The following is an 18,703-nucleotide window of genomic DNA, read 5'->3' on the forward strand; positions in this document are numbered from 1 at the left end:
GCCCCCCAGGACAACAAAGCGCGCGCGGGGCGGCGCCGGAGCTCGGGGCGGCTGGGCCATCGCGCACGGGCGCGCGGCTCCCGGGACCGAGCGATCGCGCCCCGCCGGGCGGGCGGGGGCTCCCTACCTTGAGCAGCACAAAGAGCCCGAGCAGAGGCAGGAGGCGGCGGCCGCGCGTCCTCGCGGGCAGGGGCCCCATGGCGGAGCGCACGGGCACCCGAGGGTCGGCGGCGCGGGGGCTCCCCGGCGGCGGCTCACAAAGCGACCTGCGGCCGCGGCCTCAGACCCTGGGCGCCGAGGCTGCCCCCGGGGGGCGCATGCTGCCTTGCCCGTCCCCCCGCGCCCGCTCGCCTCCCCGCTTGGCGCGCGGGTCCTCCGGGAACGTGCCCGGCGCTGCGGCTCTCGAACAGCCGGAGATGGAGAGGGTGGGGACCGGAGTGGGCGAGGCTCTGCCAACGCGGCGCGGCTGCCGGAGGGGGCGCGGGGTCCGCGTGCGGGGCGAGAGGCGGCACCCTGCCCGGCTCGCCCGGGCCCTCTGGCAGCAGGAATATTCTCCGGGCTGCGGACTCATAAAGTGACGGCAGCCTCCCAGCCCTCGCGCCAGGGGCCGCCCGCTGCCTTTTATGGCTGGACAGCCCCTCTCCAGGCTCCGCCCCAACCCCTTCCACAGCTCGGACCCAGGAGCTCTGCGCGGTTTCCCTGACTCCTCTTGGGCAACTCGGGCACCAGACCCCGTCCCCTCTCAACCTCTCTGCATCTGCTCCCAGCCTTGGTTAGAAAGGACCAGGAACACCTGGAAGGGAGTGGTGGCTGCGGCTGTAGTGATGGAGCGCGTGGCGTGGGGGGGGGGGGGGGGGGGGGCTAACCCTCCCTCGTCCATTCTCCCTGTCCCATTCAAACACTTGCATACTTTTATACATTTTCCATTTAAAATCAGGAGTTCTTGTGAATTCCAACGGCCGTACTTTGATACCATTTATCTTGTAAATGCAAAAAGAACTTTCCCAGTGATGCATACTTATATAGCATTATATTTTGCTATGTTGTCTCTCTATTTTTTCTTCATCACTTCTATCAAAATTTGCTTAGCTTTTTATGCCCTTTTACATATGTACATATGGAACCCTTTGGGGAAACAATAACAGTAAACAGTAAGCAATAAGGCGCTCTTCAGGAATTAGCATTATTAATGCCCATTAAGTAACACTGTGATTAGATGGCCAAAGGCTGTGGGCGTTATTTCCTAACCACAAAAAATTTTCTCTCCAGCATAAGGTATTTTACACAGCTGCTGCTAGAGAAAATAATTTTGCTTGTTTTTATCACACTTAAAACAAAAACAGTCTTGTGAATCTTCCTAGGAGACTCCCAGAAGAATGTGGATGTTGTATCATGCAGTTTCCAATGCAATACTTGCAAAGTATGGTTAGTCTTATGCCATTTTCAAGGCCCCAAATCAACAAGAATGCCCATTGGCAACATATAGTGCGTATAGTAGTAATGTACGCTTCACCAACTGCTTCAAAATGTTTGTTCAGATTTCATTATCCCAACAACACTGCTAGGTAGAGAAGGCTGAGGCCGTTATCGTCAGCTCTTTTCTGCCTAATGCTGCTTCTCTTGGAGAATAGATAGGTGCAGAAAAGCAGAATCTTTTACATGCCCTAAGACAGGCATTTAAAATGAATTCTCACAAATCGAAATAAAGCTATTTCCTTTGGATAAGGTTTTTAATGATCAAGAGGCTGGAAGATCTTTTTTAAATCTGTAGAAGGCTTTGTGTTTGTCAAGAAAAGCAATCTTTCTAAATATCTAAAAATGTATCTATGCCTATGCAGTTCGCACTATCTCTGCTTTAGAAAGAAAAGCAAAAGCAGCCTCAGCGCAGGATCTTCAATCCCTCTGAGAGGCTTAATGAGGAGTCAAATGGAGCTCTTGAAGCGCCCTTGCCAATGAGGCTGAATTCTGTCCCCCAGGGACCAACTCTAATGTAGTTCAGTATGTTTAGTCCTGGCTTCACTGCTGAAATCGCCTACAAGGCTGTCAGCACTTTCAGTATTAGAGAGTTGTATTTATGGGGGTTGCTCAATGACTAATAGTTTGCTTTATATGGGATGCAGGAAAAACCCAAGCCATTGATCTCCAGCCCATATTCCACTTGAAAAGCATAGTAATAGCCGTGTAGTTTGTCATCCATATCTCAATACTACAATTATTATCACATATGAACTGTAGACTATGTGTTGTATGTTCTTAAAATCAGGTGACCAGGCAGCATTCTGACTTTCCATTTATTTGAACATTTGCTTTAGTTTTGCTCTTGATGAACACTGAGTTCTCACCTAAAAGACGTGTTGACAATTCATAAATTCTGTGTCTTTCAAGATCAGAATGATTGACACGCCTCAGGTTAATAGAGTTTCAACTGCCAAGGCATATTATTCTTGTCACACTTGAGAAAGAGTGAAATTTACTATAGAAGCTCATTTTTGTTTTTACATGGAGAGTCTTTCCCCATTGCCTCTTTTTCCTTCCTAAATAATTCCTGTTGTGGGGTCTATCTTTTTTTTTTTTTAACTTGACTCTTACATAGTTTAAAGGAAAATCAAATAAGAATATTGTGTCACAGGGCATAAGTTTTATGACAGAAATCATCTGCTCAAAGGGATAGGAAAACCTGAGCAGATATTTATCATTGGACACAAACTGCAGGCTATGGAATGAATGAGCAATCCTAATTAGGAAGGCAGACTGTCATTTTTAGATACAATTCCTTCTTTCAGTCAGTTGTATACTAAGATTACTGTGAATTGTTAACATTTCCTTTAATTTTCTTAAAAATTAAAAAAAACTAAAGATATTAAACAGCCTTATGTTATGCAGTTTTACCCCACAGTTTGTTTATACGTGATGCATTGGCTAATGGACTTTCATAATAATTTTTCCTGTGCTGTTACAGGCATTGTTATCATCTACCTACCCAGCTGTTCTTCATAACTAGGTTTCTTGACTAATTATAATTTCAAGCATTAACATCCTACATGAGAAGATTCGCTTTAGCCTAGAAAAAAGGCATGGCTAGAACTTGTATGTAATTTATCAATAAAGCAAGACATACTGTTTGCTCAGTGGAAATGGTGCCTGCTAATCCTCCCTTTTCTTCCTTCTTTACTTCCCTTCAAAATAAAGATATAATGCAACATTCACTACCTATTGTGTTTCACAGTCTAAATATGCGTCACTTAAAAAGTGGTTGCCGCTTTGGCCGATGTGGCTCAGTGGTTAGAGCGTTGACCTGTGCACCAGAGGGTCTAGGGTTCAATTCCCAGTCAGGGGCCTGTACCTGGGTTGCAAGTTTGATCCTGGGCCCTGGTTGGGGGCGAATGCTGGTGACAACCAATTGATGTGTCTCTCTCATATCTCCCTCCCTCTCCCTTCTCTAAAAATCAATGGAAAAAATATCCTCAGGTGAAGATTAACAACAACAACAAAAGAAGTGATTGCAAATGTATAATTATGGAAAAATTGACCATGGTGATTTCAGGGACTACTGCAGAAACTATGAAAACATTAATCACGTATTTTGAGAATGCACTGCCTTATCAGCTAAGGATTCTGTGAATAGGCATAATAACTTTGCATAGACAATTTTACTTCAAATCAATCACACTAAGTCAATTTTCATGCTAAAAATTACAAAGTTAATAGTATTATCAGCTCTGTGAGAGAAGGGCTGAAGATGTCTACAGTCCGAAGAGGGGCAGGGGATGCCAATGATAGATTGGTGTCATTATCTGTCTTAGCAGAAAAATCTAGAAGAAACATTTTTAAGAAAGCACCAATGTTCTGGAGGAAATTTCAGTGTCCCGGGGAAGAACATCCTCCTTATGAAGGGACATGAAGAAAACACGTAATTGGGAAGCTGTACATTTCCTGATATGCTTGTATAGTGTATATATGAGTAAGAGGAACAGTTGAATGTACAGATTTCATCTGTTTTGCTTATTAGTACGACAATGCAGAGAAATTATAAGGGTAAGCATTTAACATATATGTACCATGCCTCCAGCTGCTACCTTTTTTCCTCCCTGTCTTTCACCCCCACAGCTGTCCCTTCACAGCAATATTTCCCAAAGTGATCGTGTGTGCTCTCTGTCTCCATTTTCCCCCTTCATTGTGTACATACTCTTCAGGCCACTCTGGCCTGGCTTCTGCCCCTCACCTCACCAGCACTGCTCTCACTAAGGTTGTTAGGAACCTCATGGGAGCATGTGCTATGTTGGCTACTCCCTCCTTCCTGACTCTCATCTCTGACTTTCCATAACCCTGCACACCCCTAGTTTTTCCTCAAAATCTCTGGCTGTTCTTTTGAAGTCTCCCTTGCTGGATCATTCTCCCCCTCTTGTCCATTTAATATTGCAGTTTTCAATGCTTAATCCTCAACACTTCTGTTTTCCTCTGTGTCCCCGCCCTGCCAATGTAACCTATGGCCATATCTTCAATCTTCACCTATGCAGATGATCCACAGGGTCACATCAGCAGCCTGTATAGACACCCTTTGGCCCGTATAGAATAACACACTTGACTCTCCATTTGAATGTTTAAAACAGGTCGAATTTTAAAGGTCTGAAACGGAACTCATAATAATTCCCCCATAGTTTCCTATCTTCATGAAGGATACCAACACCAAACCACTGCACAAGCCAGAAAGGTGTCATCTTCGATGCCTTCCTCTCCCCACTCCCAATGGCACCATACCTAGTTTGATTCACATTCCTGTCATTTTACCTCCAAAATATTTCTTATATCAACTCACTTCTCTCTATCCCAACCACCTTCATCCTAGTTCAAAATTGCCATTACTTTTTGTTGAACTATTTGCAACACCTTCCTAACTGCAAGAGTCTACCTGTAGCCTCTATGGCCCCCTTTACTTCACTCTGAAGCATGACAGAGAAGTAATTCCATTTGTAGCCAGTTGGGACCAGTTATTCAAACTCAAATCTGTTCACTCTGACTCTCTTACATAAATCCATCGGACAGCTTCCACACACTACTAGGGTGGTGATAAAATCCTCAGCATGGCCCACAAAGTCATCTATCCCTTTCCTGCATCTCAAGTCTCTTGTCACACCTCCATTTCCTTTGCTCTTCTAAGACTCATGTATACTATGTTTCCTCCTGACACTGAGACATATGCTGTTCTCTCTGCCTGGAGTGCTCCTCTCCTCTCTTTCACCTGATCTCTGCTCAAAATTCAGTTCCTCACCCTAACCCCATAGTTTAAGTTTCCAGAGCCCATCTAGTATTTTTACTATTTATATTTTATTTTTATCATTATTTGCTTAATGAATGTCTTATTCATTAGATTGCAAATTATATGAGCATAGGAATTATGTCAAGTATTTGCTTGCCATTTTCTCCAGAGCACTTAAGTCAGTTCCAGGAATAAAGTAGGTACTCAGAAAGTATTGGTTGAATGAATAAAGTAGTATAATTGTCAATGATAATTATACTCTCAAATATTGAAATATAAAATATTTATATTAATGTTTTGGTTTGATCATTCACGATGGGAAATCAAACTCTATTCCAAGTACACTTCTACTTTCTTTAGAAAACAACAAATATGAGCAACAAAGTACCAATATCTGCACATGAATTATCCTGGGAAACCCTGTGCAGCATCTAAGATTGGTGAGCTATCAAGAGAGAAACATAAAAGAGGAAATTATTTTTATTAGGATGATTTTACTCAAAATTAGGTAATCCTTCAACTTTTGAATGGATAAGCAAACCATGGCATATACATCCAATAGAATATTACTCAGGAATGAAAATAAGTGATCTACTGATATATGCAACACCATGAATGAATCTCAAATACATTGTGCTAAGTGAAGAGATGTCATACTCAAAAAGCAACTCATTATATGACGCTACTTATGTGTCACTTCAGAAATGACACAATGCTATTTATGTGTCACTTCAGAACAATGATTGTCAAGGGCTGGAGGGATGGAAGGGATGACCATAAAGAGACTTTCAAAGTGATGGAAATGTTCTAAATCTTGACTTGGTTGGTTGTCACATGACTTATGCATTTACCAAAACTCATCAAACTTTACCCTAAAAAGGACAAGTCTTTACTGTACTTTTTAATTTTAAAAAAGCAAAAAATAATTCTAGGTAAGAATTAAGTATGGTCAAGAACATTCAATCTTTAAAAATTTGTTTTTTAAAAGGTAATATTGCTTTATGTTTATATACATGAGTTTTGGCATTTTAAGAATACTTAAAAGTGCTCAACAATAACAGTATTTTAAGATAAATTCTGCTTTCTGATTATGTGATTGGCTCTCCCATATTATCCTATGATAAAAATCTCAGAATTAAGCTTATAAAATTGCTTAATTCTCTTCCTTTTTGTCTCCTTTTAGCGGAGTGATTTACATGGATTATTCATTAAGTCACTCACCAAGCATATATTTTTCAACTCTTGCCATGCTGGGCACAGCTAAGATAAGATACAGCCATTGGCCTCTAGGAGCTTGCAACCTAGTAGGAAAGGTGGTATACTAAAAAAAACTATAAACAAGGTAAAATATAGTAAGTAGAAGCAAAGATAAAGACAAATGCTAAAAGCGTTCAAGGAAAGAAGAAAGAATTTACATGTAAAAACCCTGGAAGCTGGAAAGCCTACGGTATGCCCTAAAATTAGAGTACAGTAGAGGAGCTGAGATAATAAGATCGATATGCAGGAAGTCCTTTGCTCATCAATAGCCATGTCATGTTTGTCTCTACTTCCTGGCAGAGCACAGCTATTCCTCATTTCCCAGTTTCTCTTGGAGTTAAGTGTTGCGATAAGTCTGAGTCATGGCCCATGAAATGTGGCAGAAGTGATGGGTACTTCCAGGCCTGGTCCATAAAAACCTCCATGCATAATCCTCACTCTCTTTTTCTCATCTCATCCTGAATAGAGAAGACTCTAAGGACCTAGAGAAGTGAAGAATCATAAGATGGAAGGAGCCTTGATTCCTGGATATTTGCAAGAAAAAGGGAACCTCAGCCAACCTACTTTCGATCATGATCTGAAAATTGGAAATGTACATGTAGACCAGGAGAGCATCTTCAAAGGCCAAGGTAAGGGAGCTGGGGTTACTAAACTGTTAGAAACTGACAAGTGACATGATCAGAACTGGATTCTTTAGAAGAAGTGGGCTGAGTACATTTTTTTTGTAAGGTGGATTAGATAAAAGAAAAGGTTAAGGGATTAAAGGTTCTAGTAAAAGTAGAATTAAAATGATAGCTGGATTGGGAAAGAAAGCAAAGAATACAGAATCTGTGAAGATCTGAACATGCTCAAACCTTCTCTGAGTCCTTAACAACTTGCTGTCACCCAAGAGCCACCCTAGACAGCATTCCAGCCACGTGTTGGCACCAAAATAACCTCTCCAGGTTCCACCTCACACCTCTAGAATCTACTTGTTATGTTGAGGTTTCAAGTTGTCTCATACCTGCTCATCGCCTTCACACTGTCACTTGTTTTGTTTGTCTGCTTGGTTTTCCCTCCATTGCTGCTTCACTTCTACACACTTAGTTCAAGTCTCCCCGAACTCTATGCCATTCAGCCATAGATTAATCCCTTCCCTCAGCTCCCAGAACCCAGCCCAGCCCTTGTCTAAGAATCACTCAGAGAGGACTAAAGTTGCTTTAAGCATTCACGTGAAGGTCTCTGCATGAACTTAAGTTTTCAATCCAATTGGATAAATACCTGTAAGCATGATCGCTGGATCATAATGGTAAGAGTATTTTACTATTATGAGAAACTGCCAAACTGCCTTCCAGGGTGGCCGCACCACTGTGCATTCCCACCTGCAATGAATAAGAGCTCCTGTGGCTCCTCATTTATACCAGCATTTGGTGTTGTTAGTGTTTTGATTTTTGACCATTCTACTAGGTATGTAATGGTATCTCATTGTCATTCTAATTTGTGTTCCTCTTATGATATAAAATGTTGAGAATCTTTGCATATGCTTAATTTCTATCTGCATATCTTCTCTGGTGAGTTGTCTGTGAAAGTCTTTGGCCCATTTTAAAATTGGGTCATTTGCTTTCTTATTGTTGAGTTTTGAGAATTCTTTGTATATCCTGGAAACAAGTCCTTTATAAGATATGTGTTTTGCAATACTTTCTTCTGGTCTGTGGCTTGTCTCTTCATCCCCTTCATAGTGTGTTTTATTAAAGTTTTTAATTTTGATAAAGTTCAACTTATAAATTTTTTCTTTCATGGATTGTTCTTTTGGTATGTATCTAAAAACTCAAAGGTCTTCTAGATTTTATCTATTTAATGTTATTACCAGTTGCCATAGTTATCCTTTTTGATGTTTCAATTGCTGCTATTTAGATCATATGATCCTCTTCAATATTGCTTCTGAGTCACTTTTATAGGACCTCATGTTCTTACTTTCTGGTACTATATGAACAATTTAAAACTCTGTCCTTTTGATAAAACAAATTCAAGTAACATTCTTGAATTATAATTCATTAAATTATTTGACAAATATCTATTATGCACTTATTATATGTCAGACTGTGTTCTAGTGCTCAGAATCCAGAGAATGTTTAGGCAGGAGAAGCAAAACCTAGAAAGCAGTGATGTTCCTGATGTTTAAGGAACAGCAAGGAGGATGGTGTGTTTGGAATGGAACATGTAGGGAACACTGGTAGTACATGAGAGTGAGGGATAATAGGAGAAGAGTGCATAGGACCATGGAAATCATTGTAAAGACTTTGGCTTTTAACTTGAGAGATTAAACACCAGATTAGAGTTTTGAGCAGAGGAGTGATGTTATCTAACTTAGATGTTTACTTAGGTTCTGTATTGGGAGTATATTCTTGGAAGTAAGGTTAGAAGACTATTAGATAAAAGAAGGTCATTGGGCCCTAGCTGGTTTGTGCAGTGGTTAGAGCATCGGCCTTGTGGACTGACAGGTCTTGGGTTTGACTCTGGTCAAGGGCATGTACTTCAGCTGTAGGCTCGTTCAATTGGAGCACATGCAGGAGGCAACCAACCAATGTGGCTCTCTCACATCAATGTTTCTCTCTTTCTTTCTCCCCCTCACTCTCTCCCACTCTCTCTGAAAAAGCAATGGAAAAAATATCTTCAGGTGAGGATTAACAAAAAAAAAAAAAAAAGAACTTCGGCCTTGGCCAGGTAGCTCAGTTGGTCTGAGTGTCATCCCAGTACATCAAGGTTGTGTGTTCAATCCCCAATCAAGGCGCATACAAGAATCAGCCAATTAATACTTCAATAGGTGGAACAGCAAATCGATGTCTTTCTTTCTTTCTTTCTTTCTTTCTTTCTTTCTTTCTTTCTTTCTTTCTTTCTTTCTTTCTTTCTTTCTTCCTTTCTTCCTTTCTTCCTTTCTTCCTTTCTTCCTTTCTTCCTTTCTTCCTTTCTTCCTTCCTTCCTTCCTTCCTTCCTTCCTTCCTTCCTTCCTTCCTTCCTTCCTTCCTTTCTTCCTTTCTTCCTTTCTTCCTTTCTTCCTTTCTTTCTTTCTTTCTTTCTTTCTTTCTTTCTTTCTTTCTTTCTTTCTTTCTTTCTTTCTTTCTTTCTTTCTTTCTTTCTTTCTTTCTTTCTTTCTTTCTTTCTTCCTTCCTTCCTTCCTTCCTTCCTTCCTTCCTTCCTTCCTTCCTTCCTTCCTTCCTTCCTTCCTTCCTTCCTTCCTTCCTTCCTTCCTTCCTTCCTTCCTTCCTTCCTTCCTTCCTTCCTTCCTTCCTTTCTTTCTTTCTTTCTTTCTTTCTTTCTTTCTTTCTTTCTTTCTTTCTTTCTTTCTTTCTTTCTTTCTTTCTTTCTTTCTTTCTTTCTTCTGCCTTCCTGCCTTCCTGCCTTCCTGCCTTCCTGCCTTCCTTTCTTTCTTTCTCTCTAAAAATCAATCAATAAAAATTTTTTTAAAAAGAGCTTCGGAAGATTCATTTCCAAACAATTTCTAGACTCCCAAGCTCTCACTAATTAGGTGACTGTGTTGACAACGATTCAGTGAAAGCGACTCATTTGCTTTGGTAATGGTTGTCCCTTCTTAATCTTCCCTATAACCCTGGAGCTTCAAAATGGTAGAAAATTTAAGTTGACACTAAATTACCATGTGACATAATATCAGTAGCAGCAGCCACTAAACAATCTGCATTTTTATTTTTTTAAAACAAAATATCCAAAACCATTCCAAGTTTTCATAAAGTGTGAAATAACCTCCTGTTTACTGAGTCACAAAATGGAACTGGAGCAGAGAGTCAAACTAAAGATCCAAATTAACATGAAGAACATTTGTCTACTTACAGAAAAGCTGAAGCATATGCCAAACCCTGAAAAAGCCCCACAGCTGATAAGAGGTCGTTTAGAAGCCTCATGCTTTTGGCAGTGGAGTTTAGAAATTATTAATATAGGAAATTTCTGGCTCAGAGACTGCAGATCAACCCAGAAACAAACATTTTTAAATGTCATTGTTTGCACTCAATGAGAAAGACATATTTAGGAATGTTGAGAGGTCAATAGCTACATGTCAAACTTTCCATGAATTGTTCATGAAAGTTATATGTGCCCTCTCAAATGTGGAAGATACCAACCCATGAAATTTGCTGGTCTCAATTTGGGTGTTGCACACACTTAAAAAATAGAGCTACTTTAAAGGTTATCAAACAGAAAATAAAATCAAACCAAGGAAAGTTGAAAGAAGAGGGTAACAGACAAGCAAACATAAACCAAAAAGTTTCTAAAATTATATATAAAAGTCATACAATAATAGCATGACTTATGACGCAAGTTGGTATTTTGAAATGACTAATAAAAGAAAAAATCTTTGTAAGATGGACTAAGATAAAATTAATAAAGACAAAAACATTGAAAAAAAAAAACGGTAATATGGTCAACATCTTAGGTAATCAGGGAAATGCTAATTATAGTTATTTATTGGGTATATATTATAGGTTTTATTAATTTAAACAATATTATCTAGTGTTTCCAAGGGTGTAAAAAACTCAAACTATTGGGTGTAGTATAATTTGGGGGGATTATTTGGAGGAATTAATCAAAATATGAGCTAACCAAACTCTACACTTAGGTAATTTACATCTATGAATCTGTCCTAAAGATTCTCTACAAGGTGAACAGAAAGAGATAGTCTTAGCAGTGCTGCTTGTAATAATAGCCTACAGAAAGAGAAGGGGAGCAGAGTTTGCCACCAAATATAAGCCTTTTTGGGATATTGACTATTTTAAACTGGTTATTTTTAAAGACTCAGAAAGAACCTTTGACCCTCCCCCTTTGCCTGCCTAAAAGGAATTTAGATAGAGGACCTGTGCCAGGAAGGAAAATATCATCACAGACAACTATAGTTTAATATGAACTAGGATGTGATAGAGGGGAACCTAGCAAGGTCCATTTGTTCAAAGTCCTCTCTGTGTCCCGTTGTTAAAGATGGCCCAACAAACATTTATGTACCAAATAGTTGCTTTTCCATTTGCACGTGAATCACCTTCCTGCCCTTTCAACCCCATCTCTCTTCTTCGCTCTAAAATGACATATAAACCTCAACCACCCAATATGCATATTTGGGTCTTATATTCTTATGGCATCCCTGCATGTCCATCCATCATAAATTTACATACATTTTCCTGTTAATCTGTCTCATGTTAATTTGATTATCAGCTTAGCCAGAAGAATTTAGAAAGGTGAGAGGAAAATTATTTTTTGACCCTCACAAAATCAACCCATATGGGAAGCAATCCAAGTTCCAACCCAAGGAAGTGATCGAATAGTTAATAGAGTATCTCATATTTCCACAGTAATATGTGGGAAAGAATAATGTGCTCTTAAAGGAAATGTAAAGATTTCCAACATATTATTAATATATATTATGTAATCCCACTCATACAAAAATATGCATATGTATAAAGGATAGGAAAAAGCGCTAGGGGTGTTGATTTCTGAGGTGGGCAGTATAACCCACAGAATGGATAAACAAGGACCTTTTCACATTCTCATACTTTTAAAAAGCTGAAAAAGAACTTACATTGAGAATATGTTTAATGAGCCCATTAGCTTTAGCGTAATAAAAAAATTACACAAAACAGTAATATGCAGAAAGACCACCAGTTAAAAAAATATTTCTAAGATTTCAGATTAATTTTCAAATGAATGGGTGAATTACTTACTAAATGCATGGAAATATTGGGGATATAAGTAGGAACACAATGAATGCATTTGAAAGAGATATTAAAAGCTTAGTCATATATATTTTATCAGAATAAACATTTTTTTAAAAAATAGTCCCTCAAACTAGCTTTACGTTCCTAAGAACAATGCCATAATCTTAGCTGGCCAATTGCACTTCAGTAGTTATGAAAAAATACAAGTATAACAGTGACTATGAATTTTTGCATTGCAAATAAGCTATTCTTTGTCCATGTTTTGAAAAAAATATCAATATTGTTGCAAAATATGCCATTGGAGTGGCGATAGCTTAGACAATATATGGTATTCTGCATAATATCTAATACATTTAATTCTTTGCCAATCCTTTGGAATATATTTCTTTCTATGCAGTATTATTAATTATGTCAGTATCAGACATTTGTGCTCCTTAGTATTCAGCAATAAGCCAAAAAGATCCTTCAGTGAGTTTAACTTTCCCTCAGGATTATGAATTTCAGTAGAAACTAACAGCAATTAAGAATATGCTGGGAGAAGTTAGTGACATCTGTATTGAAATAATGGAGCCAGGACGACATCTCCATTAAACCTCTCATGGCTAACAGAGATAACGATGGCAGGAAAACAAGAAACATTACTTGGTTGTTTTCTTTCACACACACACACCCAAATCTATACATGATTTGATTCCAAAACATGCAGGAATAAAACATCTTTGATATTTCTGATTCAAGCAAGCACAAATTTTTACTCCAGGGCTTTTTATTTTCTTTTTTGGCACTTGTCTTTTCTTATATTCTAAATCTCAGAACACGATAATTTATTCCATCACCAAGAGAAAGAGTTATTCATTTATATCTGCCTTCAAATCATATCAGAGAGAATTTAAAGTACTTTGGCATCTCCATATTTTATGTGAAATGTTACCAAATAATTAACAAAAGATTCCAGAAAATTAGTGTTGAGGACTGGAAGCATGTGTGCAGTTGAGAAACAAGTGTAAGGCAGCCAAGTTTTTGTTAAAAATAAATAAATATTTAAAAATCCTTCTGTGTTGTTCTAGTCAAGATATTGAAATAGACTCAATTTTATTTGTGGGTGATGAGTCATACCCCAGCGCTTGGTAACATTATGGGTCATGAAAGTCTGGACCTGAACAATTTTATTTCTGATCCTCTAGAAGTAACTAAAATCAAATCCCCAAGCCACCTTAACAATAGAACTGAGTAGAGTGACCATGCTGGCCCTTTATATGGTAACAGCCTGGCACTGTGCGTTGGTGAGGAAGAAGTGAGCTTGTCAATTGACACTAAGCAACTTCAGAGCCCAGAGGCAGACAAAAGGCCCCAAAGCTTATATGATTTGGGAGATTTTTCTTTTCAAGAAAAAGAATAAAAAATGGAAAATACAAAACCTGCCTCTAGCTCCCTATGTACTCTTTGGCTGTAGTCCCTCCTCACTTTAGTTTTCTAAAATATATTGGTAGGGTTAATAGTGGTTATAAGTAGAATGGGTGATCACAGGTAACCCTTTCCCCTGTGACTGTGCCCAACCGTCATTAAAAAATCCAGAAGGCATTCGTCAGGGCTATGCAGAATATATTATCTTCGATATTGCAGTGAAGCACCTCCTACTATGTGTGCTAGTATGTGCCATACATTTACTATAACTCTTCTGTGCATACATGGCAAATGGTTGTTTATGACAAGAGAAGGCCAAGTGGCACTGAGCCTTAGTGAGGCCATTTCATAATTAAGTTAAGTAATAAGCAATCTCTACAACTTTAATTAATGCTAGGAATGGTCTTAATTTTAGATCTTGATCTATTATTTTTTCTTAAAACAAATCTGCCCACTACTCTTTGCGAGTTACCTTTACGGCTACTGTATAATTGACATGGAATAAAATGATTTCTGAACTACTGTTGCCAGGGAGCTGGGTAATGAGAATACACAATAGGACATGAAGAATACACAAGGTACAGTGGAAGCGGATCAATTTTCAGCTTGATCTTTAGTGAGCGGGCAACCCTTTCCACCAAAGGGGATCAAACACATACCTTTCTGCTTCACCCCAGCAATATAGAAAGTGTTCCTCCTGTAGAGAATACAGAATATGCTGAAAATGATATAAAGAGAAAATAATATTTTTAAAAAATTAGGGAGAACATTTGGATCGGAGGAAAAGAAAACAATCCCAGAAGATAAAGTACTGACCCTGACCCTCAGGTTGGGAGGGTTCCAGTGTAATCAACCTGCTGCCAGGTAGCATGGTTAAGGAGTGGGTGATGGTGCCATTGAGGGATTCCACTTTGACCTCATGTGGTTGGCGAGTTGGGCACTCCACAGTGGCGCAGTAGTCAGCAGCTAGTCTTGGTGAAGGGACAGCTAGCTTGTTGAGACTATGCATAACCTCCATCCCTGATGGATTTGTGGAAACAGTTCCATATATTATTTATTTGTTGGTTGAAGACATATACCATATTCCACTAGACAGCATGCCAACACCTAAGGAGCAGTATGCCTGCTGGTGCCATACGAGTACTCATCAGACAATTCTACTGCTTGGTTTTTCTGGGCGATGGGATACGTGAAACATCCATGAAGTATAGGAAGAGTCCATTGCTGCATTTCCAAGGCCATAAAGGTATCCCGGTTGGATGTGATGTTGGATAGGATATCAGAGCAGTGCATAAGATTTTTTTTTTAAGTCTACAAATGGTTATTGGGTAGAAACCTTGCAGACAGAAAAAGCATTTCCATATCAGAATAGCTGCATGCTGGGAGCCAAAGATTGTGCTCAGTTTCTCTAATAAAGACAATATTCTAAGCACAGTTGTGAGTAGCATCATCTCCTGATTAAGCTTTCATTAATTCACATTCTCCCAGAACCTGTCTTCTGCACCAGCCAGCCAAGCAAGTTAATTAGTGACAATTACCCCCACCCCTAGAAGAGATATTAGAGCAAAAAGTGGTCCTAGTACTCTGTCACTCAGGAGTTTACAAGGGCTCTGGGGAGCACTGCAGGCTATCTTCAACCGAGTGAGCATTGACTGTTGTTCTTTCTAGTCTTTTCAGGTGTTTTTTACTGGAATAGGGTATTTTCCTCACATGAATGCACTGAAAATGTTCTGATGATCACAGGGACATGTCCTCTGCAGATCTCTGGGGTTCTCTCACTTTGCAGGGCTCCTTTCTCTGGTACTCTGTCCTGCAAACTCTAGCCACTTCTGTCTTCCCAGGCTCTCAGCTTGTTCACTCACCTCGAGAGTTCCTTTGGTTGCACCTAACCTTCCCCTCCTTGAGCTGCTGACAGGAAATCGAAGGCATCCAGCTGGGATAGTCACCGGCTTTGCTTATTTCCCATTTGTCATGAATCACTGTTCTTGATGCCTGAATTCCAGTGCTTTGAAAACCATTGTTTGATTTATTGTACCTTTTTTTTTTTAAATAATTTCATTCTGGAGAGTAAATGTTGTTACTATTACTTAATCTTTGGTAGAAGCGAAAGACCCTAAATTCATTTGATTTTAAAAATAGAATTGAATGCCTGTCACATCTTGAAAAAGATACCTTCAAATATATATAGATACAAATAAGTGAAGTGCATAGTTGTCTCTGTTTATTATATTATATTGATTTTTCTATTCCATCCATCAACCACAAAAAAGTTCTTTGTTGAAATGTAGCTAGTGTACTTCTATCTTCCTGGATGCCAACCACTGTTCTTGAAAATAAGTGGAAATATTTTGCATTTTTATATTTTAAAAAGTGATTCAAAACCCATCAAAACTATTTATTTGGAAATGTTTGGAACAGCTTAAATAAATCTCTGGTCAAATTTTTAAGTTTGGAGATATGAGAGTTTTCACAGATGACACACATCATTTTCAGCAACAAAATTACATAGTGATTCAAACATTAGCCAATAGAAGTTCCGGAATGTACTCTGCATGACAAGTTCTTTTTAAAAGCTGGTAGGTTCTCACTCTTTGTTAAAATCTCACCTTAACCTTGAAGGAACAGATTCAATCTGTGTATTTTGGGAAACATGTCATATGGATAGCATATTACTGGGAGTCACTTGTTTTCACTGAAAAGGTCAGCAAATTGGGTTTCATGGGGCTTGAAACATCAGTGGAAAACATTGTAAAGGTTTGCCTGCATTTTCTGGATGCTTAAATTCTAAATGTCTTACTAATGGTGATGGTTCCACATTATCACTAGCTAACCTTTCAAGGCAGAAAACACACCTAACGTGAGATTCAAATAGCCTGGGGAATTTTGAATTATTTTGACTCCCCTCGTGTCACATCTGATTACATCGTCCTTGTTTCTACCTCTTGATAAAGAGCTCAAGCTAGGAACAGAAGTGCCTGCCAATTTTTGGTGTTTACCTATGCATTATTGGTGTTAAATTTAGGCCAAGTTCTTTTTTACAGGATGGCATGAAGTCTCTGGTATGATGCCTCATCTCCTCTGCACTTAGAACTTCTACCCTTTTCCCAGAATGCCTCAGTTACCACATGGGACACACACCTGTCTTACACACAGAGTAAATTAGGGTACCTGTATCTACCCATATAGACTGTTAGTAAAGGGGTTGGGGGCTGGGTAAGAAGGGTAAAAGGATTAAGCAAAGAAAAAAAAACACAAAACTCCTGGACACAGACAATAGCATAGTGATTGCCAGAGGGAAGGGAAGGTGGGGAAAGTAAATGAAGGTAAAGTGGGGATAAATGGTGAGGGGAGGAGGCTTGACTTGGAGCGGTAAACACACAATACAATATACAGATGATGTATTGTAGAATCGTACACCTGAAACCTGTATAATTTATTTAACCAATGTCACCCCAATAAATTCAGTAAAAAATTTAATCTAATTTTAGTATATAAAAAAATAAAATTTGAAATGTATAATTAAAATTTTGAGTATTTTAATCCATATCCCACAACCCAGAGTGGACTTACCTGGCTAAATTAGAGGGCTATAGGAAAGGAGAAGATTAGATTCCCAAGGCCATAGCTATTGTGTGATGAAAGCAAAGATAGACCACTCACGTCACTATTGCAACAATTACGATCCTGCAAGAAAATTAAAGTCTACCTAGGACTGAACCTTTAATACTGAGGACATTTCTGGAAATAAATGGATACAGGAATCATACTGAAAATTTTAAGCTTACATAACTATTGGAAAATACAAACAAATCACTTATAAAAGAACATTCCTTGACACTTCAAGATGAAAAATCAGGATTTGACCAAGATGATATACTTTCCTGCACCAGAAAAACCCATAGCCAAAGATTAATTTATATATCGGTGGAGCTCAAGTTTGGCTGTCAGCAGACTTTATCATTCAATGAGGCACGCACTGATGGAGAAAAACATCAAGCAGTATATTTTTAGAATGGGTTTTTATTTTGGAAAGAACATGAAGATTCAATTAAGTAGCAACTTCTTTACCCAGCATGCACTCTTTTCCTTAACTGATAGGTGCTACTTTTTCTTAGTCTCTAATTTTATTATTTTTATTTTTTAAAAATAATTTCTTTATTGTTGAAAGTATTACAAGTGTCCCCTTCCCCCCCCCACCCCCCTTGATTACCTCCATCCTGCACCCCCTCTGCCCAGGCCTTCACCATACTTTTATTGTATCCATGGGTTATGCATATATGCATATAAGTTCTTAGGTTATTCTCTCCTACCCCACCCCCAAACCCTGCCTTCCCTCTGAGATTCGTCAGACTGTTCCATGCTTCTATGTCTCTGGGTCTATTTTGTTCATCAGTTTACTTTGTTCATTAGATTCCACATAGGAGTAAGATCATGTGATACTTGTCTTCCTCTCACTGGCTTATTTCACTTAGCACAATACTCTCCAGCACAATGCTGTCTCCAAGGGTAAGGGATCCTTTTTTTTTTTTTTTTTTTTTTTACAGATGCATAGTATTCTATGGTACAAATGTCTGAGAAGATGCCTGATATGATTTCAGTCTTCTTGAACTTCTAGAGACTTGTTTTGTGTCCTAACATGTGGCTTATCTTTTGAGAATGTCCCATGTGCACTTGAGGAGAATGTATATTCTGCAGCTTTGGGGTGAAATGTTCTGTAAATGTCAATTAAATCCATCTGATCTAGTGTATCATTTAGAGTCACTGTTTCCTTGTTGATTTCTTGTCTGGAAGATCTATGCAGTAAAGTCAGTGGGGTATTAAAATCCCTTACTATGACTGTATTGCTCTCAATCTCTCTTTTAAAGTCCTCCAGAAGTTTGTGCTTTTTTCCCCCAGCCTGAGTGAGTCTTTTGTTCTGAGGTGGGTCTCTTGTAGATAGCATATATTTGGGTCTTGTTTTCTTATCCATTTAGCTACCCTATGTTTTGATTAGATAATTTAATCCTTTTATATTTAAAGTTATTATTGATAGATACTTATCTAATGCCATTTTGTTTCTTTATGCTTATGTTTCTCTTTCTCTCTATTTCAA

General features: G+C 38.9%; 1 protein-coding gene across 1 annotated transcript in view; it reads right to left on the reverse strand.

Annotated features, from left to right (window-relative positions):
* PTPRO (protein tyrosine phosphatase receptor type O) overlaps positions 1-199 on the reverse strand; it is a 180,205-nt gene extending 180,006 nt beyond the window's left edge. The window contains exon 1 of the mRNA XM_087813781.1: positions 128-199. Coding sequence (XP_087669907.1) covers positions 128-199 — 72 coding nt within the window. The remainder of the gene's footprint in view (positions 1-127) is intronic.
* Between the last annotated feature and the right edge of the window lie 18,504 nt (positions 200-18,703).

Source organism: Miniopterus natalensis, chromosome 2 (genome assembly GCF_054644295.1).
Source record: "Miniopterus natalensis isolate mMinNat1 chromosome 2, mMinNat1.hap1, whole genome shotgun sequence".
Taxonomy (NCBI): Eukaryota; Metazoa; Chordata; class Mammalia; order Chiroptera; family Miniopteridae; genus Miniopterus; species Miniopterus natalensis.